At 40.3% G+C, this 24167-nt stretch overlaps 1 protein-coding gene across 2 annotated transcripts in view; it reads left to right on the top strand.

The window, feature by feature from the left end:
* CPNE4 (copine 4) overlaps nt 1-24167 on the top strand; it is a 630526-nt gene that overhangs the window by 457716 nt on the left and 148643 nt on the right. For both annotated transcript variants that reach the window (XM_032629818.1, XM_032629817.1), the window contains 2 exons: nt 7675-7746; nt 16140-16214. In XM_032629818.1, the coding sequence (XP_032485709.1) occupies nt 7675-7746; nt 16140-16214 (147 nt within the window). The remainder of the gene's footprint in view (nt 1-7674; nt 7747-16139; nt 16215-24167) is intronic.

The following is a 24167-nucleotide window of genomic DNA, read 5'->3' as shown; positions in this document are numbered from 1 at the left end:
TAATGAAGTCAGAGAAAGGGTAAAAGTCTGTAATTACACTTGAAGTAATTAGAACCCTGCTTAATAGAAATCTCAAGACAGGAAGCCCAAGGAAGCAGATTACCCATCACTCCTGTCACTTGGAATCATTCTCTCTAGGCTTGTCCTTCTGTAGGTCTCCACTGGGGAGCTGAGGACCAGACTGAGTTTACATAAAACATATGTACACACGTGTGTCACCGTTCTCTCCCCCGAATGGCTGAGAAAGCTTCTTAGCTCCTACAGCTTTACCTTTAATGAAAGTCTAAATCAGCAGAACAGATTCATCTTAAAGCCCTTTTCTAGAAATCCTCTAAATCTGATCATACTGTACTGAAATTGTCAATGTGCAATTCTTACTTTTTAGCTCAGTGCTTCTCACTTTTAATGTACATGCAGGTCACCTGGGGACCTCATCAAAATGCAGATTCTGATTCAGCAGGTCTGTGGTGGGCCCTGAAAGCCTGCATTTCTAGCAACCCAGGCCATGCTGCTGCTGCTGCTGCAGGGAACCAGCTAGGATGAGGAGGGGAGGACACGCGTGAGGGCGGAAGTAATAGTTCTCCATCCCACAGGTGACTTCACATCCCTCCTACCACAGCAACCATCCCAACTTCTAATGAAGATCTTAAAAATGAATAAATTTGCCAATTGAGGGGAGAAGGTATGAGTCATCCTAGGCAAAAGGAACAGCATAAGAAAAAGCGTAGCTCTTAAAGGCTATTTTTTAATGATGTTTAAAACCATTTTAAGGCTTCCCTTTATTGGTAGTGCACACAAGATGCCAAGGTTCTCAGCGGTTATTCTGTGCTCAGATAGGATTGTGGCTCCTTTCGGTCAGTGGTGGAAACAAGACATGACCAGGAGAAAGAGGAAGAGTGTCAAAGCCAGGGTCTTCAGGTATATTTATCTTGAGAGGGTCTGACTTCTATCAGGTGAAGTAATATTGCCCAGCTGTCTTGGGAGGGAAATGGGAAGGTAGGGATTTCCCTAAAATCAGTCATCACTGAAGCCATCATGGTATCTTTTCCTGGAACTTTGAACCTGGTCATGGGCTAAGTCAGTCTATTAGTTTCCTGTGTTTACTGTTACAAATTATCACAAACTTGGTGGCTTGAAACAACACAGATTTATTCTCTCACAGTTCTGGGGGCAGAAGTCTGAAATCAAGGTGTCAGCAGGGCCGTACTCCCTCTGGAGACTCTAGGGGAGAATCCATTCCTTGTCATGTCCAACATCTTCAAGTATTTCTCTGCTCTGTCTTCATATTTTCATCCTTTCTGAGTGTATGTCATAAATTATATCTCCCTCTGATTCCCTCTTATAAGGACACTTGAGATTACATTTAGGGTCTACCCAAATAATCCAGGATAAATTACCTATTTTAAGATCCTTAATTTAATTATACTGTGAAGACTGGTGTTTTTTTTGTTTTTTTGTTTTTTGCCATATAAGGTAACACACATAGATTTCAGCGATTTAGGGTATGGATATATTTAGGGAGTCATTTTTTACCTACCACAGCCAACGTTGCTAAAGTACCTAGTGTCAATCAGAGGACAACATGGCCAAGAATCTGGTCTCTGGGAATAAATTAAAAGTCTTCTTTTCTGTCCCTCATATTCAGCCTGCTCCTCATACTCATATATACCCTTGTACCTACTATTCCCTCTCCTCTTTGACTACTCAGTTATCCATGAGCCTTCAGGTCAGGGGCAGTTTCTTCAGAAATGCCTTACCTGACCTCCTGAATCTGGTGAGCCCCCCTCTCACAGCATGACATTACTTCTCCTTGCAGAGTTGGAATTTGACATGGGTTTTGTGTGACTACCTCTGGAAGGGCAATTGTGTGCCTGTCTTTGTGCCATCATTTTATTCTCAATACCCAGCACATAATAGATGCTCAATAAATATGATACTCAGTGAAGGAATGAATCCTGGCTTCAACTCTTATAAGCTATGTGTATTAACCTGTTAGGGCTGCCATAACAAAATATCACACACTAGTGTCTTAAACAATGGCAATTTTATCATAGTTCTGGAAGCTGGAATTCCAAGATCAAGGTGACAGCGGGGTTAGTTTGTGGTGAGACCTCTCCTGCTGGCTTGTAGACAGCTACCTTCTCATGGTGTCCTCACATACCCTTTCCTCGGTGTACATATTGCAGAGAGAGAGAGAGAGACTTCTGATGGATCTTCCTTTTTTTATAAGGATACTAGTCCTGTTGGATTAGGGTCCCACCCTTATGACTTCATTTAACCTCAGTTATCTCCATTATAGGCCCTGTCTCCAAATACAGTCACATTGTATTTGTGACTGTGATATGAAGGGGAGGAGGGGTGGGAAGGTTCACAATTCAGTCCATAATGCTATGTGACCTTAGATAAACTCAATTTCTCAAAGCCTTGCTTCCCTCATCCCAGTTGCTTGGGGCAAGAGAGAGTTTTGCTCATTAAATGACAGTAAATGAGATAATATATGTGAAATGCTCAATACATTATCTGACACAGAGTTGAATTTTGGTAGTGTCGCCCAGAAGCAGACAAGGATTGAAAAGTAGATTATTTGGAAAGTGAAGGAAACACTAGAAAGGGAGTGGAGAAGTGGCAGGAAAGGGGGAGTGGCCAATAAAGCAAAGGCTCTGATGTCTAAGGAATCACCACTGGGAGTAACTGGAACTCCATCCACTGGGAAAACTCAGCTTCTGTGCAGAACAAACACCACAGAGTTACCCCCATCCCTGGGCTAAAGGAGCTGGGAGATTTCTGTGCCAAAGCCCATCGGTTGGTTGACTCCACTCCCAAGGGTGTTAATCCCCCCCCCCACTTTCAGCTTACTGTTCCTGTGGACAGTGGGCACAGACTCCAGAAGAACCTGTAGGCAAAGAGATGCCAATGCTGGCTGTTGGGAGCCCAGCCAGCTCTGCAAGAGTCAGGCCTGAGAGGACCTGGACCTGTCCCCCTCTGTTGCTACAGGAGTCATCAGGGGCCCTTGGTTGTACCCTGTAGTGATGGGAGTAGTAATTGCTAGTTTTCAGAACACCAGGGATGCTCCTTGACAAAAGATTCTGGGGTCAAAAAAGTATAAAGAATGCTCCTTCCATGGCTGTGCTCAGGGTGATTCACAACTAAAGCTCTGTTAATACCCTGCAGTTAAAGATGTCAAACTTTTTCTAATCGTGTGATTTCCAGACTTATCTACACAAAGACTTTTTCATACAATATTTACTTACCTTTTAATAAATGAAAGTTCTCTGACACATGCTTTGGGCATTATCAATTCTGGCTAACAGAGGTATGAATGTCAAGTATTATAATTATGTTTTCACCTGTCCACCACTGTTATCTCAGAACAGTGCCTGGCACAGAAAAGATGTTCAATAAATGTTTGTTTTTGCAATGGAGTCTTAAAGCAATTTCCAGAAATAATCTGAAGATATTTTCAGTAAAAGAGATCTCATGAAAGACGAATGTCTTGTTCCCAAAATGACTGTTTTGAAAGTCTTTGTAAGCAAGTCCAGATGAACAAACACTTGTTGAAATATTGACCAAAATGTTTTTTATTCTCCTGGTTTTGTTCCCATTTATCTAAATGAAACAGTGGACTTCCCTGAAAATGAGGATCCCTACTGTTAGAATACCACCCACTTCACAGGGAGAGAAACACTTCCTCCCCAGATCCATGTGTGAATGCAGATCAGGGACTTGATGGTGCTAATGTCCCTCTGATTCGACTTTGCTAATAAGAGTGTTTCCTCCCCCTATATTTCATCCTTCCATTGAAGTCTAAAGGTTGCAACTGTGACCCCACTATAGGGTGAGAAGAATCAAATTAGAGGACTTCTGACAAGTGCATCCCCTTTAGCCCAGTGTTAAATGCTGCCTATTTGTTGGCCTCAGTATCAGCTGGGACAAGTGTAAGTCCTTGTCACTCTAAACCCCTCATCCTCTGACATGACCTAAGGCTGTTTTTGAGTATGATGCAGTTGCTTCAGCTGCAACAAAGCCTGTGTGAGAAGAGAATTGGCAACAAATAGACTTTTCTCTATAGATCGCTGCTTCAGCTGGGCATCCTACTATTTTTGTTCGAAGTCCTAAGAATGGCAATGCCAATGGCAACTCATTATCAATCATTATTACAATGAAAGGTTTGAAACCTTGATTATTACTCATTCTTTGGAGCTGAGTTGGAGGCCTGGAGCTGTAGAATGTTTGTTTGAATGACTGCTTGATTAGCCACTTATTTACCCATATGACCATTTCTTAAGAAGGAATATTTCCTGGGAAATTGCTTGTCTTCCTAGCATTTGTAAAAGGCAGGAGGTGGTATGTAGTAGCATTCTCTTCAGACCCTACAAATGGAAACGTTGGCATTTCTAAAACAGAGTGAGAAAGACCTGGTACCATCCTTGGTCTTCCTTGAAGAAAGAAAATGTGGATCTTGGAAGACACAGTCTGTAATGACAGTCTACCAATACCTGGTAACCCAATGCATGGGTTGACAAGGTTGTTGGGGTCACTTGGAGTTATTGGGGTAGGTAACCAATGTGGATGAAACGCAGCAACAGTGGACCAAAGTATTTCTGAGACCAGATTTATTTGGGAACAGGGTATAATGTTCCCAAATAAATCTGTTACCTTTCTTTAGAGAGATACTGACCTGGCTACTGCTTATCAGTGACCCTTGTTTTGTCATCTATTCATGTGTCTTCCCTTCCACTCCCCACTGAAAAACCCCTGGAGAGAAACCACAAAGTCTTCTAATGTCCTTTTGCTGTTTGTCTTCTGTGTTTCCTGTGTTTTGGTTTATCTCAAGTTAAAAAATAATGTCTACATTATTCTAAGAAATGGTAGCTTTTCTAGAACAAGTGACAATCTGAGAATTGGGGGGGTGGGATAATGATTTTGCCGATAGGACTAAAAGCACTGGAACATTCATAATGAGTAGGGTGGGAAAGGTGAGTTCAGAATTCAGAATTAACTATGGAAAGGAAAGCCAATTCCTTTATCATCTGAATTTTTTCATGTCATTTTATTGATAGTCAACTATAAATAAAAAACCTATGTTCTTAATCATTATGCTACACTGCACTTAATCAAAGCCAGTGTCTCCAGATTAGTTCATTCGTAAGCTTTAACTTGATTATTTCTTTACCATCTTCTCCATGATTACACATTGAGGCTTAAGCACTAACATGAGATCTAGGACTTAAAAGCAAGCACATGTAGTACAAATCCAGCTGTGCACATTTTCTGAACCTGTTTTAGGAGTTCGCTTACCAGTCATAATGTAACTGGAGATCAGTTTCTGGAATCAGACCTATGTTCAAATCCCAGGCACACTCCCTCCTAGCTCTATGGCCTTAGGAAAGTTACTTAAACTCCCTGTGTCTAACTTTGCTCCTCTATAAAAGGAAATTAATAATACCAAATTTGTGGGGCTGTAAAGTTAGCAACAAAATAACCACTAAGACAAAAAACTTACTGAATTTCTCCTTCCCCTCAGGGTCTATTCTCTCTCCCCCACTATATAGCCAAACTCATTGAAAGAATTTTCTTCTTGTCCATTTTCTTCCTCTTTCTCTCCTCTTCAACCTACTCCAGTCTGTTTTCTGTCCCAGACTTTGCTCTTTGCCTTCCAATTTAATTTCCCCTTCTTGTGACTCTTAACTCACTGAAGGGCATAACCCTCTGATCTAGTGATACTTTAGGATGCCTCCCACTCACTCTGTATTCAATCCATTTCCAAATTCTGACTATTTTACACCTAACTATCTCATAAATCCAGTCTTTTCTCTCCATCTCCATAGCCACTGTTACCTCTCACCTGTACTGCTGCCGGAGATTCATAAGTGGTCCACTGTCAGTCACCCCATTCATCGTCCCCACCATGGCCAGTGCATGTCTCCTTTGTGACAAGTTATATTTGTTTGACCATTTGGTTTATTACTATCTCCCCCACTAAAATGTAAGCTCCATGAGGTCAGCTATTGCATCTGACTTTGCTTACCCCTCTATTCTTAGTGCCTAGCACCAAGTTTGTTATATTTTGGGGACTAGATAATTATTTTTGGAATGAATAAGGCATCTCCCACATGATCTGTATACTTACATGGGAGCTCCCATTGCTCTCATTGATGTCATCAACATCATCATCATCACCTGGTGATTCTTTATAGACGCACTCCTTCTTCAGATGACAGCTGACTGAACATTAGGATCTTTAATCTGCTTGGCCTAGGGAAGGTCTCTGAACTTTTTGCATTTGATATTAGCACACTCCTAATATTTTTATTGCTCTAACACAGAGACAAAATATATAAGGATTTCAGAGAATGGGTTTATGTCCCCACTCTTCACAGTGATCTCCTTCCCTTTCTTATGTGTACTTTTACTGATTGCTGCATTAAAAATTACTGCAAAAGTTGAAAGCTTAAAAACAAACACTTATTATCTCACAACTTCTGTGTGTCAGGGGTTGGGGCAGCGTGGCTGGGTCCTCTGGACCAGGGTCTCTCACAAGGCTGCTGTCGAGGTGCAGTTATCTCAAGGCTCACCTTGTGGGAGGACCTGCTCCAGGCTGTTGTGTGGCTGCTGACTAGCCTCTGGTTCTCACTGGCTGTTGAGTGGGGACATCAATTCCTGGCCATGTGGGCTGCTCCTACAGGGCTGTTCACAACCTAGCAGCCTGCTTCCCCCGGAGCAATGGCTCTAAGAGAGAGAATGAGAGATGACGAGCAAGAAGGAAGTCAGTGATTTTGGAACCTAATCCCTGAAGTGATATCCCATCACTTTTGTAGTATTCTGTTCATTGGAAGCAAATCACTGGATCCACCCAACACTCAAGGGGAGGGAATTACACAATGGCAAGAACACCAGGAAGCGGGGATCACTGGGGCCAACCAGATAGAAGCTGCCGCCCACAGCAGAGGACTATGCTCTCCCTCTGCCGAGAGCAGAGCACGGCTTTCACTTAAGTCTTTTAAGCCTTGTCTCCTTTGGGAATCCTGGGGAATCATGGGGTGCAGGCCCATCAGGGCCTCACTGCCTTGCCACCTTTCCCTTTCAGAAAAGAAAACAAGAGGGGATGGGGCAGGTTCTGCTGAGAATAGCTCCCAGTGGAGAGGACCCCAGTTACTCCTTTTGGCTTGTCTGAGCATCAGTCTCCTCATGACTTACTTTATTGCTTCCTATTGAATATAGTAAAAATAGAACTCTAGAAGTTATCGATACAGGAAGTGTATATTTAGACCTTGAGTTTCTTTCCTCCCTTCACTCCATCCTCCACTCTGCACAGAGGTTTTAGTGCTAATTTGAGATCATTCTGAAACTTCATCTCCTTTATGTTAATGTACATATCCAACGTGTTTTGTCTAATTTTAATATAAATGTCTCAGCAATGATTAAGCCACCTCCATTAGTACTGAATTATCTGTAATCCCTTACACACTCACACTTACAGCACAAGCCATAAGAGGAAAGAAGGGAATGACCTGTATTTAGGAGAGGTTTGTCGAAGAACCTTGGAAAATAAATGAACACTGATGTCATAATTTCAAGGAGAGATGTAAGTGCAAAATTTTGTAAGGGAAATACTAAAGAGTATACCTGCAAGTATATGACTAGTATCTCCACCTTGTGTTTCCTTTTGTACAGATTGTTTCCCAGAGAAAGCTGTCCAAATCCTTGTTGAAGCACGGGAACACGGCAGGGAAATCCTCTATCACGGTGAGCCCTCCCTAAGCAGCCACCTGCCCAGGCGCCCAAAATGGAGCTGGCTGGTCCGACCCAGCCACGTGGGAAGCTGACCCTCTGGATGTTGGGAGTTGAACCCACAACTGCTCAACTGTCCCGGTTGCCCTTTCTTTTTTCCATCTTTCTCCTTCCTGACAATACAATTTTGACCTTTCTATTGTACGAAAAAGGATTTGAAAGTGAGGCCATTCACTTCAACTAAGCACTTCTGTAATTAAATGTAGGTTTTAGCAGGGGACAAAGATGGGGTTATTGAGCACAGTAAGAATACAGAATAGCCTGGAGTTTTCAAATCATCAGAGCTACCTATCCCCCCGCAGCCCCCTGCCAAAAAAAGCTACCTGTCCCTGTTTCTCAGTTTCTTGAGAAAAAAAAATGCTCTAATATCATTTAGTCCAAGGTTTGGTCTGTTGCCTGAGGATGAGAGAGCCCAGCATTTAACTCTCCTCTCTAATATAATAGTTTGGAACTGCACTGTTCTATTTGGTAGCCATGTGATTATTTGAACTTAAAATTAAATAAAAGCAAATAGTCATTCCTTCCACTATCCATGTATTAAGCGCTCAGTAGTTCCATGTGGCTGGCCACTGCTATATTGAACAGTGCAGATTATAGAACATTTCTGTCATTGCAGAATGTTCTATAAGGCAATACTGGAAGTATTTCTAAATAAAATATTAAATGTTCAAGTAGAACTCCAGTATTTGAAACTTTGGCATCTTGTATTAGCGCCCTTAAGAAAGATAGTCTAACCATTTAGCTGTGTGGACAAAAAATAATAGTAATAGGTAGAAAAAAGTACCAGGAGAATCTGAATTGATTGCAAGGCAGATTGTCTCAGGAGGAAAACCTCCTAAGTTCCTCTGAACATTCCTTTTTAACTAGAAAGTGACTGATTCATTTTTTAAAAATTTAAGCCATTTTTTAAAGGAAAAATTCAAAAATATTTTATTTCTACTGGTGAAAGTTAGGACCATTCTCACAAGCACTTAGCTGAGTTTGTTGGCTTGAATATTAAATTTTAAAATGACACAGTCATGTCAGAGCTTATTCTTGACTGCCATGTTCAATCATGAACAAATGGTTCAAACGGTCTTTAAAGATGCCATTGGTACTCTAAAAATCCATGGACCCACGGGCTCACTACCAAAGCCCACAATCCTAGATAAGACTTGGGATGGTGAACCCAGGTGTGAGATCTGCCACGGTTCTTTCACAGGTGAACAAAAGCTCATCTTGTCACTTTTCTCTAAGACTTCTTGGGAATTTCCTTTCTCTACAAAGCCCAGAAAAACTTAACCTCCTTCCTAATTTTAAATATTTAAATACTCCTCTGAATCCTGTGTCCTTGGATCAGAACAATGGCTTCCATAACTTCTGGAAAACACTTAAAAGTATGTGCAAAATTTTCTAGGCTTTGCAAATGGAGGTCATAACTTTCATGATCTTTCCAAATGTGTCTGTAACCACAAAATAATTAAAGACCTCAGCTCAAGTGGAGTGTAAGATGATATGGGACAAAAGAGAATTGAATGAAAAATGTAAATATGATGATTTCTGGTTTATCAAGTAGTTCTTCAGTTTTCATTATGTATCTGGACCCATGTTCCCTACTCTTCAGGTGCTCACACGTTTGGAAGGATCCTTCCCTATTTAGACAACTCTTTTAGCTTTAATATTATGCATAAAATAAAACTTTCCAGAGGCTACCAATGTGTACTCAGAACAGATGAACCCAACTCATAATGGAAAAGTTGATCTCAGATAGAATGGAGATAAAATTGAATTAAAGCTCAGTGTCTCCACATAACAAATTTGATAAGGGTGTCCACACATTACGGCCTCCGAATGCATGGTGAAGTCCTAACATGATTTAGCAGTGGTTTAACCTATATGCAGCTACATTGGGCCTTATATTTTCATTGTTGTTATTGTTGTTTTTCTACTGACTTCTTTTTTTTTTTAACATCTTTATTGGAGTTTTTTTTTTTAACATCTTTATTCAGTTTCTGCTCTATAACAAAGTGAATCAGCTATACATACACATACATCCCCATATCTACTTCCCCTTGCATATCTGTCCCTCCCACCCTCCCTATCCCACCCCTCTAGGTGGTCACAAAACACCGAGCTGATCTCCCTGTGCTATGCGGCTGCCTCCCATCCCATCAATCTTCGCTTGGTAATGCACGTATGTCCATGCCACTCTCCCACTCCTTCCCAACTTCCCCCTCCCCCTCCCCATATCCTCAAGTCCATCCTCTAGTAGGTCTGCATCTTTATTCCCATCTGGCCCCTAGGTTCTTCTGACCGTTTCTCTTCATTTTCTTTTCAGATTCCATATATATGTGTTAGCATACGGTATTTGCATTTCTCTTTCTGACTTACTTCGCTCTGTATAAGTCTCCAGGTCCATCCATCTCACTACAAATAACTCAGTTTTGTTCCATTTTAAGGATGAGTAATATTCCATTGTATATATGTGCCACATCTTCTTTATCCATTCATCTGTTGATGGACACTTAGGTGGCTTCCGTGTCCTGGCTATTGTAAATAGAGCTGCAGTGAACATTTTGGTACATGAATCTTTTTGAATTATGGTTTTCTCAGGGTATATGCCCAGTAGTGGGATTGCTGGGTTGTATGGTAGTTCTATTTTTAGTTTTTTAAGGAATCTCCATACTGTTCTCCATAGTGGCTGTATCAATTTACTTTCCCACCAACAGTGCAAGAGGGTTGCCTTTTCTCCACACCCACTCCAGCATTTATTTTGTAGAGTTTTTGAAGATGGCCATTCTGACTGGTGTGAGATGATATCTCATTGTAGTTTTGATTTTCATTTCTCTAATGATTAATGATGTTGAGCATTCTTTCATGTGTTTGTTGGCATTCTGTATATCTTCTTTGGAGAAATGTCTATTTAGGTCTTCTGCCCATTTTTGGATGGGGTTGTTTGTTTTTTTGATATTGAGCTGCATCGGTTGCTTGTATGTTTGGGTGATTAATCCTTTGTCAGTTGCTTCATTTGCAAATATTTTCTCCCATTCTGACGGTTGTCTTTTGGTCTTGATTATGGTTTCCTTTGCTGTGCAAAAGCTTTGAAGTTTCATTAGGTCCCATTTGTTTATTTTTGTTTTTATTTCCATTTCTCTAGGAGGTGGGTCAAAAAGGGTCTTGCTGTGATTTATGACATAGAGTGTTCTGCCTATATTTTCCTCTATGAGTTTGATAGTGTCTGTCCTTACATCTAGGTTTTTAATACATTTTGAGTTTATTTTTGTGTATGGTGTTAGGGAGTGTTCTAATTTCATTCTTTTACATGTAGCTGTCCAGTTTTCCCAGCACCACTTATTGAAGAGACTATCTTTTCTCCACTGTATGTTCTTTCCTCCTTTATCAAAGATAACTTGACCATATGTGCATGGGTTTATCTGTGGGCTTTCTATCCTGTTCCATTGATCTATGTTTCTGTTTTTGTGCCAGTATCATACTGTCTTGATTACTGTGGCTTTGTAGTATAATCTGAAGTCAGGGAGACTGATTCCTCCAGCCCTGTTTTTCTTTCTCAGGATTGCTTTGGCTATTTGGGGTCTTTTGTGTTTCCATACAAATTGTGAACTTTTTGGTTCTAGTTCTGTGAAAAATGCCATTGGTAGTTTGATAGGGATTGCATTGAATCTGTAGATTGCTTTGGGTAATAGAGTCATTTTCACAATGCTGATTCTTCCAATCCAAGAACATGGCCTATCTCTCCATCTCTTTGTATCATCTTTAATTTCTTTCATCAGTGTCTTATAATTTTCTGCATACAGGTCTTTTGTCTTCTTAGGTAGGTTTATTCCTAGATATTTTATTCTTTTTGTTGCAATGGTAAATGGGAGTGTTTTCCTAATTTCAATTTCAGATTTTTCATCATTAGTGTATATGAATGCAACAGACTTCTGTGCATTAATTTTGTATCCTGCTACTTTACCAAATTCATTGATTAGCTCTAGTAGTTTTCTGGTAGCATCTTTAGGATTCTCTATGTATAGTATCATGTCATCTGCAAACAGTGACAGCTTTACTTCTTCTTTTCCAATTTGGATTCCTTTTCTTTCTTTTTCTTCTCTGATTGCTGTGGCTAAAACTTCCAAAACAATGTTGAATAGTAGTGGTGAGAGTGGGCTACCTTGTCTTGTTCCTGATCTTAGTGGAAATAATTTCGGTGTTTCACCATTGAGGACAATGTTGGCTGTGGGTTTGTCATATATGGCCTTTATTATGTTGAGGAAAGTTCCATCTATGCCTATTTTCTGGAGGGTTTTTTATCATAAGTGGGAGTTGAATTTTGTCAAAAGCTTTCTCTGCATCTATTGAGATGATCATATGGTTTTTCTCCTTCAATTTGTTAATATGGTGTACCACGTTGATTGATTTGCGTATATTGAAGAATGCTTGCATTCCTAGGATAAACCCCACTTGATCATAGTGTATGATCTTTTTAATGTGCTGTTGGATTCTGTTTGCTACTATTTTGTTGAGGATTTTTGCATCTATGTTCATGAGTGATATTGGCCTGTAGTTTTCTTTCTTTGTGATATCTTTGTCTGGTATTGGTATCAGAGTGATGGTGGCCTCATAGAATGAGTTTGGGAGTGTCCCTCTCCCTGCTATATTTTGGAAGGGTTTGAGAAAGATAAGTGTTAGCTCTTCTCTAAATGTTTGATAGAATTTTCCTGTGAAGCCATCTGGTCCTGGGCTTTTGTTTGTTGGAAGATTTTTAATCACAGTTTCAATTTCAGTGCTTGTGTTTGGTCTGTTTATATTTTCTATTTCTCCCTGGTTCAGTTTCAGAAGGTTGTGCATTTCTAAGAATTTGTCCATTTCTTCCAGGCTCTCCATTTTATTGGCATAGAGTTGCTTGTAGTAATCTCTCATGATCCTTTGTATTTCTGCAGTGTCAGTTGTTACTTCTCCTTTTTCATTTCTAATTCTATTGATTTGAGTCTTCTTCCTTTTTTTCTTGATAAGTCTGCCTAATGGTTTATCAATTTTGTTTATCTTCTCAAAGAACCAGCTTTTTGTTTTATTGATCTTTGCTATCATTTCCATCATTTCCTTTTCATTTACTTCTGATCTGATCTATATGATTTCTTTTCTTCTGCTAACTTTGGAGTATTTTTGTTCTTCTTTCTCTAATGGCTTTAGGTATAATGCTAGGTTGTTTATTTCAGTTGTTTCTTGTTTCTTAAGGTAGGATTGTATTGCTCTAAACTTCCCTGTTAGAGCTGCTTTTGCTGCATCCCATAGGTTTTGGGTCATTGTGTTTTCATTGTCATTTGTTTCTAGGTATTTTTTGATTTCCTCTTTGATTTCTTCAGTTATCACTTCGTTATTTAAGCATATTGTTTAGCCTCCATGTTTTTGAATTTTTTACAGATTTTTTCCTATAATTGATATCTAGTCTCATCACATTGCGGTCATAAAAGATACTTGATACGATTTCAGTTTTCTTAAATTTACCAAGGCTTGATTTTTTACCCAAGATATGATCTATCCTGGAGAATGTTCCATGGGCACTTGTGAAGAATGTGTATTCTTTTGTTTTTGGATCAGTGTCCTACAAATATCAATTAAGTCCATCTTGTTTAATGTATCATTTAAAGCTTTGCTTCCTTATTTATTTTCATTTTGGATCATCTGTCCCTTGGTGAAAGTGGGGTGTTAATGTCCCCTACAATGATTGTGTTACTGTCGATTTCTCCTTTTATGGCTGTTAGTATTTGCCTTATGTATTGAGATGCTCCTATGTTGGGTGCATAAATATTTACATTTGTTATATCTTCTTGGATTGATCCCTTGATCATTATGTAGTGTCCTTCTTTGTCTCTTGTACTAGTCTTTGTTTTACAGTCTATTTTGTCTGATATGAGAATTGCTGCTCCAGCTTTCTTTTGATTTTGATTTGCATGGAATATCTTTTTCCATCCCCTCACTTGCAGTCTGTATGTGTCCCTAGGTCCGAAATGGGTCTCTTGTAGACAGCATATATACGGGTCTTGTTTTTGTATCCATTCAGCCAGTCTGTGTCTTTTTGTTGGAGTATTTAGTCCATTTACATTTAAGGTAATTATCGATATGTATGTTCCTATTACCGTTTTCTTCACTGTTTTGGGTGTATTATTGTAGGTCTTTTCCTTCTCTTGTGTTTCCTGCCTATAGAAGTTCCTTTAGCATTTCTTGTAAAGCTGGTTTGGTTGTGCTGAGTTCTCTTAGCTTTTGCTTGTCTGTAAATGTTTTAGTTTCTCCATCAAATCTGAATGAGATCCTTGCTGGGTAGAATGATCTTGGTTGTAAGTTTTTCTCCTTCATCACTTTAAATATGTCCTGCCAGTCCCTTCTGGATCACAGGTTTCTGCAGAAATATCAGCTGTTAACCTTATGGGGATTCCCTTATGTGTTACTTGTTTTTTCCTTGCTGCTTTTAATATATGTTCTTTGTATTTAATTTTTGATAGTTTGATTAATATGTGTCTTGGTGTGTTTCTCCTTGGATTTATCCTGTATGGGACTCTTTGTGCTTCCTGGACTTGATTAACTATTTCCTTTACCATATTAGGGAAGTTTTCAACTATAATCTCTTCAAATATATTCTCAGTCCCTTTGTTTTTCTCTTCTTCTTCTGGGACCCCTATAATTCGAATGTTGGTTTGTTTAATGTTGTCCTAGTGGTCTCTGAGGCTGTCCTTAATTCCTTTCATTCTTTTTTCTTTATTCTGTTCTGCAGTAATTATTTCCACTATTCTATCTTCCAGGTCACTTTTCTGTTCTTCTGCCTCAGTTATTCTGCTATTGATCCCTTCTAGAGAATTGTTAATTTCATTTATTGTGTTGTTCATCACTGTTTGTTTGCTCTTTAGTTCTTCTAGGTCCTTGTTAAAGGTTTCTTGTATATTCTCTACTCTATTTCCAAGATTTTGGATCATCTTTGCTATCATTATTCTGAATTCTTTTTCAGGTAGACTGCCTATTTCCTCTTCATTTGTTAAGTCTGGTGGGTTTTTGCCTTGCTTCTTCATCTGCTGTGTGTTTCTCTGTCTTCTCATTTTGCTTAACCTTCTTTTTTTGGATCTCCTTTTCGCAGGCTGCAGGTTCGTAGTTTCCATTGTTTTTGGTGTCTGTCCCCAGTGGCTAAGGTTGGTTCATTGGGTTGTGTAGGCTTCCTGGTGGAGGGGACTATTACCTGTGTTCTGGTGGTTGAGGCTGGTTCTTGTCTTTCTGGTGGTCAAGTCCACGTGTGGTAGTGTGTTTTGAGGTGTCTGTGGCTTTATTATGATTTTAAGCAGTCTCTGTGCTAATGGATAGGGTTGTGTTCCTGTCTTGCTAGTTTTTTGGCATAGGGTGTTCTGCACTGCAGCTTACTGTTCATTGAGTGGAGCTGGGTCTTGGCATTGAGATGGAGATCTCTGGGAGATTTTTGCCATTTGATATTACGTGGAGCTGGTAGGTCTCTTGTGGGCCAGTGTCCTGAACTTGGCTCTTCCACCTCAGTGGCATAGCCCTGACACCTGGCTAGAGCCCCAAGATCCTGTCCTCCACATGGCTCTCACACTACCTTAGTCTCGAACCTCCCGCCCCTGCTCCTCAGGCCTGTCTCCTCACTTCTTTTCCACCAGTTTCTGTTCCAAGGTTTTGAGAGTCACTATTCAATATTGGCAAGTGATATTTTATGAAAAAGGATGATAGGTTATTATCTCTTCACTTATGTCAAAGTCTTTGTCAGAAATTCTCTGTTCTTGAGAGTTAAGGGTTTAGTTCCTTATTCTCTCTCTCTCTCTCTCCCTCTCTCTCTCTCTCTCACTCAAAGCCCAAGGACAGTCTTTTTGAAACAGTGGAATTAGAATATTTCTTTGATGACCTTATGATCGTTGGTCTGGAAAGGATGTAGAGACCAGTTTATTCCCCATCCCTTGTTGGTGTGATTCAAAACAGTGAAGAAATATTGCTGCCTGCTCCTCCTTTTTTGTCACTTCCCAAAGAAGAAAATGTATATAATTATATGGACGTGCCATTCAGTGCTGTGTGACCTTTGAAGGAAGAAGCTCTTCCTAATTGCTCCTCCAAAACCTCTTCCCTTAGCTTACACCCCATATCTCATGTTCTCATGCTCAGCACAGATGAGATCTAGTTATCTTCTGTGGTCTGTTCTAGGGAGTTCCCTGTACACCTGTTGATGCTGTACTATCTTTACTGTGTTGTGGGAAACTCCATGCCAAATGTCAGTTTTTGTTGATTTTTGGATCAAACATGAGCTAAATTGTTCATGAATTCCTGGGCTTAGTTGTCCAACTGCCACTGCACCTGATGTGTCCTTTTTCCTTTAGGTGATTGCTGAGGAATTATCTGGCAATGATGACTACGTTGAACTTGCCTTCAACGCACGGAAACTGGATGACAAGGTAAAGTGTTTGGCATCAGCTTTATTGAAGGTAGTAATAAAACTAGCACACAAAGTTAATAAGGTTCTCCCTCACAGCTATTTTTTCCCTTTCAACTCACATTATTAAACACATCAAAGATTTCAGAGAGGTCTGCAAAGTTAAGCTTCCCCCAAATTGAGAAGCAGTTAATGAGAAGTGGGAAGGACAATAATTAAAACAGGACCACTTTATTACACTAAGACTTCATTTCTTCCCAAATGCCACAGGTCATATGTGCATAAGTAAATGCAATTTAACCCCAGTGCTAGGAACTTTTCAAAGGAAAAGAGGAGATGTGAAAGGGGAAAAAAGTGACATTTATTAAGCATCTATATTTGCCAGGTACCTGGTTAAAAGCCTTTCAAGTATGATCACAGTTAGTCATTCTTATAGCACCCATGTAACAGGTATTATTAACCCTGTTTAGACCTTGGTGAAGAAACAGATTCAAAGATGAGGTAATTGTCTAAGGTCACTCCATGTGTTATCCAGATAGTCCAAGAAAAAGACAACAAGACAGGGTTAACAATGCAAGGATTTTATTAGAAGAAATGCGTGTGTAGGGAACATTGGGAGGAAATCTGGGAGAGCTGACAGACCACAATGTAAGTCTGAATATAAGTAAAAGAGAGCAGGAGAGAAGTGGCAGCTCCTGCAATGCCATGTAGTCTAAGGAAGGTTCCACAAGGCCATCAAGGAGTCCTAGAGCAAAAATTAGCCACCAAGAGAGTCCTTTGTCTCCCATGAGTGCCTTTATATCCCCTGCACACACAGCACTGGCTGGGAGCAGCCCACAGGCAGCCTGGCCTCGGACTGAGAGCAGGGCTGGATTTCGGAGCACAGCAGCTGGGGTCCATGGTAGGTTACACTCCCTGGAGTAGGAGGTCTGCAAAGCACGTGCTCATGGCCACCATACCCTGCTAGTTGGTGGTAAAACTGAGGACTCAGTCCCATGTCAGTCTGACTCCCATCTGTACTCTTTCTGTTGTATCTCACAACTTCCACCCTATCACAGGCTGTATTAATCTTGTATATACAGAAAAAGTTCAACAGTCTCCACCCCTGTAAAAAAAAGTTTCCTCTCCAACCTCACTATATATTTATTATTTCCCTCCAACCATATCCTTGAGTCAAAAAGCACATCATATCCATAAATGTATTCACAAAGGACTCCATTTTCCAAGCATACAACTAAGGAAGAGGCGATATGGGGATGTGGGACTGCTTTTTCAAACAATTTCTTACAGGCATTAGGCTGAAAAAAGGTAAAGCACTCAAGCAATTCCCCATAGCCTTAAACAGCAGTTTATATCCTGGCATAGTTCATTTTCACCTACAAAAAGTACTCAGTCCATTTATGCATTCATTAATTCACTCTCTTATTTGTTCATTTATCTACTCGTTCATCATTCATTTACCAAACCTTTGTTGTATGCTTGTTATGCATCAGTTGGCGGGAAAAGGGCACACTTTGAACTAATTTTACACCCACAACCTGGAATTCACCATCTAAGTGACACATCAATTTAAACAACAAGTGATATAATGATACTAGGGCCATAAGAGGATGATACACAATCAGAGAATCCTGAAAAGGTTAATCCATTCTGCCTGGGGACATTAGGAAAGATTTTGTTCTTAAGAAAGAATTATATTTGGATTTTTTTTGTCCTGAAGGGATTGTGTGACGCTTTCACAAACTGCTACCTTTTGACATTAGGTGGGCGAGGTGCTGGGAACTGTAGAGTGCGTTGATTTCTGTGGGGTGTAAGCTCTTATCCCTCACTTCCTGTGATCACCGTGCTCTTTCCCTCCCGTCATCTTCAAGTTTCAGAATAATTCACCAGACTGCTTTGTAGCATCTTTCCTGGTGACAATTATAAGCCATTGGGTCAGTGTGTTGCAGTTTTAAGCTTCTCACTTAATGGCTTATAATGGTTTCTTTCCATTTAGTCATGTCCTCTAGCTGACTTATGTTATAATGCAAGGGGCTATGGGGGTTTGTTAGTGGGTACATTGGCTCTAAGGTGTTTGAGCAGTTTCCCTTCATTCAAATGAGTGCTTGCTTGCTCACAGAACTTAAAGAGCCCCATGCAGCACTTACCGTGGTTCTCGATGGCCGTTCCCACCCTCAGCTGTGCTGATTGTCCAGGGCCCTCAACTGCTCATTGCTGAGACCCCAATATCATGGAGCTGGAGACCCCAGGTCTTCCATAATATGGTGGTATCTTTCCCAGACTCAGTCACCCAGAGGGGAACGGACCCTGTTCAGACCAAAACAGAGGCCACTGCTCCAGTGGACTGGGGGGTGAATGGTCTCAAGTGGAGAGAGGGCAGAGTTATAGAGTTGAGGAACAAGATGGTACCATGAAGATCATCTCACACAACCTCTTCAGGAAACAGAGGCTCAGCAAGGCAGGATTACTTACACAAAGACACTGCTACCCAGTTATGTATTGCTGCATCACAAACCACCTCAAAACTGGGCAAATTATACTAACAACTACTTTATTATATGTCATAATTTTGAGGTTAGAAATTCAGGCAGGTTTCAACTGGGCAATTCTTCAGTTATACTCAGCTGGTGGAGGAGCTTTACTCACATGCCTGGCACATGGGATGGCTGGAAGGCTTGGCTCCACCAGCTCGGTCAGATAGACTGCCTTCATGGTGGTCTTAGGTTTGTCACACTTTCTACATTGTGGCTGGCTTTTCCCAAAGAGAACATCCCAAGAGAAGCAAGGAAAATCTGTGTGGCCTTTTCTGACCTAGCCTTCAAAGTCATGTAAGTGAGTCATAAGGCAGCCCAGAGTCGAGGGGAGGAGAGCGACTCCATGCCTTGATGGGGTAGTCATAATGTAGAAAAGCGTGTGGACAGTGGACATTGTAGTAGAAAATCAACCTGCCACAGTATTTTTGTGATAGAATCAGAATAGATATGAGAGATATGAGAACACAGAGATATGAGATATGAGAATACAACAGATATGAGAATCCGGCTGCTTTCAATTATTTCATGTCACAGCTGGTAAAAGCGTTCCCAGAGGTTCCCAAGGAGGACCTCCTTCTAGCCTTTAGCACTAAATGAGGGTGTAGCTACCTGCATGTTAACAGTTAATCTTATATTAATTGAGAAAATAGACCATGACTAAAAGCCACTGAAATAAACAAATCTCTTAATTTAAAACATTTTCCAAGTAGTATCATGAGAGCAACTATATGTATACATTTGAAAAATTGCAGTATGAATATGTGGGAAAAATATACTATATCCAATTCAGACAGTAGTTGTGGAGATCTGGAACCCCACTCCCCTTGCAGTAACTCTGGTAACCTCCAGGTATCCACATACTTCTGGTAGAAAGCTCTGCCTAATACAATTGCTCTCTTTTACGTATGAGAACATCGAGGTTCAGAGATGTGAAATGACTTACCAAAGGCCACACACACACACACACACACACACACACACACACACACTCACAGATAATCAGTAACAGAGAGGGACTCAATCAGGTTGCCTAACTACAATCTAAATCTTCAGGGAAGAGGGTTAATGAATACAAGTTGGACTGGTCTTGGGCTGTGGAGAACTTGGTTATGTTCCCGTGTATTTTGGGGAAGTGGGGAGCCAGAGAAGAGGAAGGTGAGGGTACATATGCTACAAGGCAGCAGTCCTCAAGGTGTGGTCCCAGGTCCCAAGACCCTTTCAGAAGAATGCATGAGGTCAAAACCATTTTCATAGTAATACTAGGACATTATTTTCTTTCTTCACTCTCATTCTGTCACATGTGTGCAGTGGTTTTCCAGAAGCTACATGATGCCTAGTATCACAACAGATTGAATGCAACAACAGATATGAGAATCCGGCTGCTTTCTATTGATTCAGTCATTAAATTGATTTACAAAGATGTAAAATGATATCATTCTCCTGACAATTTTATACATTTTGAAAATATAATTATTTTCCATTAAAATGTTATTTTTTATTATGATGTCATAGGTTTATCTTTACTACTTTTAAAATGATATAACAAATGAATATTTTTTAAATTTCTCAGTTTTAATTTATAATATGGTAAAATATTGACAGATATAATCCACATAAACAAAAGCTCCTTGGTGTCCTCAGTAATTTTTAAGTGTAAAAGGGTCCTGAGACCAAAAAGTTTGAGAACTGCTATTGTGGAGTATAATAGTACTTTTGCAAACCACAATGACAGATAATGCCCCTTTTTTGTCATTTTCTGTCATTTTAAACTCCTCTTTCCAATGCTGTCCAGGAAACCAGCAGCTATCTATTCAGGACGGAAACCCAGAGTCCTTGAAATCTGAGAAGTAGGCTTCATGAGAGCCACATATAAAATAGACGAGGCTTGCAAGAAATAACTATTTGTCTACTGTTAATGCAATTCACTTTGTGGAGAGATAGGCTTTTTAACTCCTAAATCACATTTATTACATTAGCAGCTAGTTGGTGATTAATCTAACAAGTAGAGATATGAATGTAATCCCTTTGGAACATTCAAGCTGACAAAGTGTTCTTTCTCCTCCCTTTCCTAAGAAAGTATTCACGATAGCGTGTTGGAACTGATTCTCACATGGTGCTCTTCATATATGTAATCATTATAAGCTGTATTTTTTAATATTGCCATGATGCTAGTTCGATGGGGTGCTGTATAAGCACTTGAATCTGTCTCTGAAGGAGAGGTTGGGAAACATTTCCTATAAAGGTCAGATGGTGAATAGTTTAGACTTGCAGGTTGTATGGTCTCTGTCCCAACTATGCATCTTTGCCTTTGCAGCATGAAAACAGCCATAGACAATACGTAAATGAATGAGCATGGCAATGTTCTAATAAAACTTTATTCACAAAAACAGGCAGTATGGGACTTCCCTGCTGGTGCAGTGGTTAAGAATCTGCCTGCTAATGCAGGGGACACGGGTTCAAGTCTTGGTCCAGGAAGATCCCACATGCCACAGAGCAACTAAGCCCGTGCACTACAACTACGGAATCTGTGCTCTAGAGCCTGCAAGCCACAACTACTGAGCCCACACACCACAACTACTGAACTCTGTGTGCTCTAGGGCCCATGCTTTGCAACAAGAGAAGCCACCACAATGAGAAGCCCATGCACTGCAATAAAGAGTAACCCCCACTCCCTGCAACTAGAGAAAGCCCACATGCAGCAAGAAAGACTCAACACAGCCAAAAAGTAAATAAATAAAATTTTTAAAAAGAAAAAAACTAAAAAAAAACCCCAAACGAACAGGCAGTGGGCTGAATTTGGGCCACTTACCATACTTTGCTGACCCCTGTTCTATAGCAACATTAACTCTATCGTGCTGCGCTGTGATTTTACTATGTTCAAGTATACCTGCCTTAAAACTAATCCAGCCTGCATTAATGAAAGCAAATTATCATTCATGAGCATCTACAATGTACCAGGTGTCAGGTGTCTAACTACATTACCTCCCAAACTCACCATATTCTTAAAAATGGGTCTTATTATTTCCAGTCTACAGATGATGCATAGTGAGGTCAAAGAATTTGCCCAAAGTTGCAAGGCGAGGAAGCTATAGAATCTGGATATGACCCCATATCATTCAAACAATCTTTTCTAGTTCCAATATTCTGTTTTCATGATCACTGTCATGACTATGCACTGCTTCCTTTTCTCTTTCAAACCTCTGCTGATTGCTTACTGACCTCTCACCTGACTAAATTTCTTTCATATTGGACTAAAAGAGCAGGGACATAGCCTCCAAGTTATTAAACCATTTTACCATAGCAAAACTTCAGTAAAATGCCTATATCATTAATTTTCATTGTACTGAACTGTCCCGAGGGCCTTTTTAATGCTGATGATCAAGCAAAGGAAGCTGAAAATTCCAGATTGTGGTCAAGTAACCAAACAATTAGACACAGATTTGTTGTTTTTAACTATGAATCTCTGAGTTAGATGTATTTGAGCTGCTTATGAGTTGTTTTATTTTCAGAAATCAGATGCCTTCTTAATATTAATCATCCCTGGGGCTTCCCTGGTGGCACAGGGGTTAAGAATCCACTTGCCAATGCAGGGGACACAGGTTCAAGCCCTGGTCCAGGAGGATCCCACATGCCGTGGACCAAATAAGCCTGTGCACAACAACTCCTGAGCTTGTGCTCTAGAGCCCATGAGCCACAACTACTGAGCCAGCATGCCACAACTACTGAAACCCACGTGCCTAGAGCCTGTGCTCCACAACAAGAGAAGCCACCGCAATGAGAAGCCTGTGCACCACAATGAAGAGTAGCCCCTGCTTTCTCTGAGTAGCCCCAGAGAAAGCCCATGTGCAGCAACAAAGACACAATGCAGCCAAAATTAAATAAATTTATATTAAAAAAAGAGCTCTTACTAACATTTAAAAAAAATAGTAATCATCCCTGATATTTGTATAGTGCTTTACTAAGTGTCCTCAAGCATTCTCTCTTTTATTGGTAATAATTAATAGTAGTGCTGTCTGAGTGCTGACCATGTGCCAGGCATTGGACTCAACACTTAGGTGTATCAGCAACTATAATCCTTCTGCATTGCTATGAGGAAAAGGTGATACCCTCTCCATTTATGGATAAAGAAACTGAGACGTGGAAAAATTAAACATCCTGTCCCAGCTCACTCAGACTGTATATGGTGGAATCAGGATTTGAAAGCCAGTGTGCTACATGTTAGGCTTTTTTATTTACTTGAAGACGAAGATTATATCCTGATCTTTCTTTTCTTGATTTATAGTACTGTTACCAAGTCCAAGCTCACTCTGCTCACCACACAACAGACCAATAAATCAGGAGATGAGATGTTGAGGCAAGGAATAGCGACTTTATTCGGAAAGCTAGAAGACCAATAAGATGGCAGACTAGTGTCCCCAAAACCATCTTACTTGACTCTGGATGCCAACTTCTTTTATAGAACAGAGATGGGGAGGAGGTGAGGAAGTAAAGTAAAAGGGCCGTTAGTTTTGCCTGGCTTGGCCAGCATTGGGGAGGGTATGTGAGAATTTCTTCCTTTCTACAGCCATTCATAGGTGGGCAGGGTCAGATTGTCTCCCTGTGAGCTGAACAAAGGCCCATTAGTTTAACATTCAGGCAGAGGGGCAGGGTTCCCTGAGGCAGACCATTATGTATGATTATAGTAACAAAAGCAATGAAAAGCAAAGGTTAAAGTCAAAGAAACAGATCCAACATGGAGTCAGATTTTGCTCTTCCCTGTTACAGTACATCCTCCTGACAACTCCATGCCAATCCTAAAAATCATGTGAAATAAAGCAGAAAAAACATTGCAGTATACTTCCAAGAGGAAAAAATAGGGTACCAAAGTGTATATAGTGTACAATTACAAATATTTTTTATTTTTAAAATTTATTTTATTTTTTTAATTTTTTTGCAGTACGCGGGCCTCTCACTGTTGTGGCCTCTCCAATTGCAGAGCACAGGCTCCGGACGCGCAGGCTCAGCGGCCATGGCTCACGGGCCTAGCTGCTCCATGGCATGTGGGATCTTCCTGGACCAGGGCACGAACCCATGTCCCCTGCATCAGCAGGCAGACTCTCAACCACTGAGCCACCAGGGAAACCCCACAAATATTTTTTAAAAGAAAGAAAGAAAATTATGTCTAGATTCTAGAAAAAAATGTATCAAAATGTTATTGATAGTTGTGGTATTATGGGTGGGATTATGGGCTACATTTTTCTTCTTTCTATATTTTCTATTTTTTGAAAAAACGATAGCAAACATTTAAAATTATCAATAAAAGGAAGAAGAAAAATAACTGATAGCATTCCTCCAGTGTGTTGAGCAATTCTTAAGTACAATTGATATATACATTTCCTGAGGGACCAACAATCTATCTCAGGGGTCAAAGCCTGCGGATCCTGGAGAAGGGCCCCAAGGGC

The sequence above is a fragment of the Phocoena sinus genome, chromosome 4 (genome assembly GCF_008692025.1).
Source record: "Phocoena sinus isolate mPhoSin1 chromosome 4, mPhoSin1.pri, whole genome shotgun sequence".
Taxonomy (NCBI): domain Eukaryota; kingdom Metazoa; phylum Chordata; class Mammalia; order Artiodactyla; family Phocoenidae; genus Phocoena; species Phocoena sinus.
Note: the sequence above shows the minus strand (reverse complement) of the source record. Positions and strands in the feature narration are given on the sequence as shown.